Below are 4,188 nucleotides of genomic sequence, written 5' to 3'. Positions count from 1 at the left end.
TAGCTTTTATTGGTGGAGAATCTCTGGAGTGACAGAGTCACAGGCTGGAGCATCAGAGGAGAGTTAAAAGTAATGTGGGATTGACAGGGCTATATTTGTTTTGGAGTTCTTTTTCTTTATCATAAAGGGTATTGTGAGACATAAAAGGAGGCAAAAATAGTTCCAAGGATGGTTAAGTTCCTTTGAAGTTCCATTCATGTCTGATGGCCTTATCAATATTGTGGTAAGCAGGATCTGGAATGGACCTTTCTAGAAGGTTGTAAGGGCATTTTTTCAATGAACAGTATTCCTCTTTGTAGACCCAGTCTCCCTATTGGAGTTTACAGTAGAAGCTATCAAGGGAGTCAGGGCATAACCTTTGATATCTGTGGGTAAACAAGATAACACATTTCTTTAGTTCCTCATAGCAATTCAGCATGGTTTAATCTCTTAATTGTAATTCTTTTAAGTAGAGGGATTAGAGGTCTGGTTAGCATTTGCATGAGACAGAAGTATCTCATGTATAAGGTATGTTTTCTGTTTACAACATTCTTAATGTGCACGAGAGTGACGAGTATTAGATCACAAGTCCTGTATCGGCAACAATTAAAATCTTAGTTATGGTATTCTTAAGAATTCCATTTCATCATTCTATTGCCTGTGCAGAGCCAGGGTAGGGAATGAAAATGATATTGAATCTGAAAAGACTTGCAAAATTTTCTTACCTGTAAATTGGGTCACTCATGATAGCGCTTGTAGCTAGGAATAAATTCCTTTAAAAGTCTTTGAATAACTTGTTTTTTTAAAAGGAAAAGCTTTGATTCATCCTGAATACAAGCAAATGCTTACAAATGTATTTTAAAAAACAGCATTTTGGCATTTGAGTGAAATCATTCTATATGTCTACAAAAGGTTCTCATGGTGGGAGAGTATCTACTTGTTTCCTCTTTTTAGACTTCTCAATATGACCGACGTATTGAGTAATGCTTTGGGGTACAGGAAGAAATTTGAAGCAACCAATTTCCTTTAACTGTTTCAGACATAGTCATCCTTCACTGGTTAGCAAAATTTACCATAAGAGAGGAAAGACAAATTTTAAAATGTTTGGTTCTGTTTTATCAGATCAAGGTCTAAACATTACAGATCTACCTCCATAGTTGTGTAAGGACAAGAGTCTCAACTCTGACCCTGGGTACAGGTCAGAGATCTTTCTGGAGCAATTAGTTTATGAAGTATAACTTTGCATTATTCAGTGGTTATAGTAGCCAAGTGCATGATTTAATGAATGGACAACTTTATCTATTCAAAAGGGAGAAGCTGAGAATGAGAGAAATGAGTCAGGGATCCAGCCTTCACAGTACTATCCCTTCAGCATTTCCAGTAATCTATAGCCACAGGGAATTGATTAAATATATGTAGTACTGGTAGATTGCTGATGTGTCAGCATAATTTTTTTTTAACCAAGAATAAGGGATCACAGGTAATAAAAAAAACTAACTCCCAAATCCCCAGAGTTCACCTTGCAGACTAACACTTCTCACAACTTAATGACAACAATAACAAATATGGGAGTTGTTTTACTTTGTAGCATAAGACATAATAGCACATTAAAAACATCTTATCTCTTGTACCTACTTTCGTATTAGGCTATTTAAAAAAAAAACAATTTTTACTGCTTTCCTTTTTTCCTTTCACACTGTTAGCTCCAACTTGCCTTTACCTGTTACATACAAGATTTTAATCTCAATGCATTTCAAAGAAAATGACAAGGGTACAAATGGACAATCTCAAGGCTATTAGGTGTTGTAATAGATAGAACATTGGACTTGCAGTCAGAAAGAATTGGATTCCAATTCTACTTTGGATACTTTCAGGGGAAGTTAATTACTTCTCCTGGACTTCATTTCCTCATATCTAAAATGGAGATAATATAGTATCTACCTCAGAAGGTTGTTGTGTGGATCAAATGGAACATGCTTTGCAATCTTAAAATGGCTAATAAATGCTAGCTATAAAATAGCATGAGAATTTGCAGAGAAGTGACAAGGGCTCAGTGGGGACTGAAATGACAGTAAGGCCTAAACTGCTGAATGATTGTTTTATTAGTTACAATTCAGGTACTCTTTAGGAGATTAAAGCATCTCAGATCTCTCCCATTCTCTCAAAAGGAGACAAAAACCTACACTTTCCACCCTAGTTCCAATGTATGGAGATGTCTGTGGGGCAATCCCCTCAAAAATTCTTTAAGAAGTTCTTAGTAATTACAAAAAGAAAAGTCTTTAGGAAGTCTGAAGTGGCTCCTACTCCTTTTGAAGCATAGTAGTAGTGGCTCTGAGTTCTCTCAGTCCTAGTTAACAACTTATAAAGGCCTGAACTGCTCAATTAACAAGGCCTACTATGTCATTTGTAAAGATCAACTCAAAGCATTTTTTCAAATTAAATCATATTCTCTTTTCTGTTTACTTACTCTTCACTTTTCAGTTGATACTCTGTAATTTCCAAATCAAAAGAATTGCATTTTTCATTTGTTGCCAATATTTCTATACAGTTATCACAGTAGTAACATACTTTTTTTTACATTCTATTGTATTTTTATTTATTTTGATAAACATTTCCATTTTCATTTTAATCTGGTTTGAGCTGCATTCTGGAATGTTTCTGGCAACATTGTGGTCAATGGGTCAGACGTTTGACATCTCTGTTTTTTTCTCCCACTAATTTTTATTTTATTTATTTCAACATTCATTTTTTATAAGATTTTGAGATCTAAAATTTTCTCCCTCCCTTTCTCTTTCCCCTCCCATCTCTCCAAGATAACAAGCAAATTGATAAAGGTTTTACATGTACAATCAAAGAACATACATCTTAAGCATTAGTTGCTGACTTTCTAAATAGATCACTTTCAAGGCCAATATAGGAAACGTTTGTCAAAGTATACCTTAAAGGCAAAAATTTACTTTTGCAATTTTAAACACATGGTCCTGATGTTAGTTATTGAGCAGGCAGCAGTAGGGATAAAATGCCATCAAGGAGTAGGAAATGGTTACCCAAAGTTTGGATAGGCATCTCATGCCATTAGAGTTACAAGGGGATTTAGGTAAAAGAAGGGAGGAGTGTTCTGCAAAAAAGTGACCCATGGAAGCCAAGCAAGAGGATAATTTAGGAAGATGCTGAGGCTACCATGTCTTTGAAATGTGTAGGCTTCAGTATCTAGCTAATATGTTCCCAACCTCAAGGCTAACATGGGATTATGTGGATAACTAGGGTTAGGACCTCAGGTTCTTGGGGAATAAAAATCCTTCTCTAGCTCTTTCCCTGTCGCCTCTGAGTTGAGTGGGAGGCGGAGGCTCCCAAGTGCTTTCAAGATTTAGCTTCACCCATGAACTGCTGCCATGGCCAAGGAAGGCATTGCTGCTGGAGGTGTAATGGACATTAACACCACTCTACAAGAAGTGCTGAAGATCACACTCATCCACGATGGCCTAGCTCATGGAATTCATGAAGCTGCCAAAGCCTTGGACAAATGCCAAACCCATCTTTGTGTATTTGCTTCCAACTGTGATGAACCTATGTATGTAAAGTTGGTTGAGGCCCTATGTGCTGAGCATCAAATCAGCTTGATCAAGGTTGATGACAACAAGAAGCTGGGTGAATGGGTAGGCCTCTGTAAAATTGACAGAAAGGGAAAGCCCCATAAAGTGGTTGGCTGCAGTTGCATTGTTGTTAAGGACTATGACAAGGAATCTCAGGCCAAAGATGTCATCAAAGAATATTTTAAATGCAAGAAATGAATAATTAAAAGCCTTGCTCTGAAAAAAAAATCCTTCTCTAAAACCAATAAATACCACACATCTCCAAGCTACTTCCCCTTTTCAAGAGCCAGGACAGAGTTAACATTTAAAAATATGTTTGGTGGCCAAGAAACCAGACAGTTCCTAAGATTCAAATTGGACATGCTCAACAAACTTCAGTTTTGGGATCTAGTTAAACCTGTATTTACAAACTCTTACTATTCAAGATAATTTTCCAATTAAAGTTTTAGTCTTAAAACCAAGAAGAAAACTTACCCTCTAGCTGTTGTTTCTCTGAGTCAAAAGAAAATTTCTTTCAACACTGTCACCTAGCATAAATTTCTACTAGAATACTTATCAATAGAGAGGGTAGCTATTCAGCTTCTAAAATTGATGGGAAAGTGCAGGGGTGAAGGGA

The 4,188-nt window shown here is 36.5% G+C and overlaps 1 protein-coding gene across 1 annotated transcript; it reads left to right on the top strand.

Annotated features, from left to right (window-relative positions):
* Window positions 1-3,069: 3,069 nt before the first annotated feature.
* LOC138151829 (small ribosomal subunit protein eS12-like) lies at window positions 3,070-3,800 on the top strand. The gene has a single exon (XM_069075391.1). The coding sequence runs from the start codon at window positions 3,372-3,374 to the stop codon at window positions 3,768-3,770; it is 399 nt and encodes a 132-aa protein (XP_068931492.1). The 5' UTR covers window positions 3,070-3,371; the 3' UTR covers window positions 3,771-3,800.
* The last annotated feature ends 388 nt before the right edge of the window (window positions 3,801-4,188 follow it).

This window comes from Petaurus breviceps, unplaced genomic scaffold (assembly GCF_028583685.1).
Source record: "Petaurus breviceps papuanus isolate PSGF00001 unplaced genomic scaffold, PetGlider_PUasm1.0 90919, whole genome shotgun sequence".
In the NCBI taxonomy this organism is placed as follows: Eukaryota; Metazoa; Chordata; class Mammalia; order Diprotodontia; family Petauridae; genus Petaurus; species Petaurus breviceps.
The sequence above is the reverse complement of the archived record's forward strand: the minus strand, read 5'-3'. Positions and strand labels throughout refer to the sequence as shown.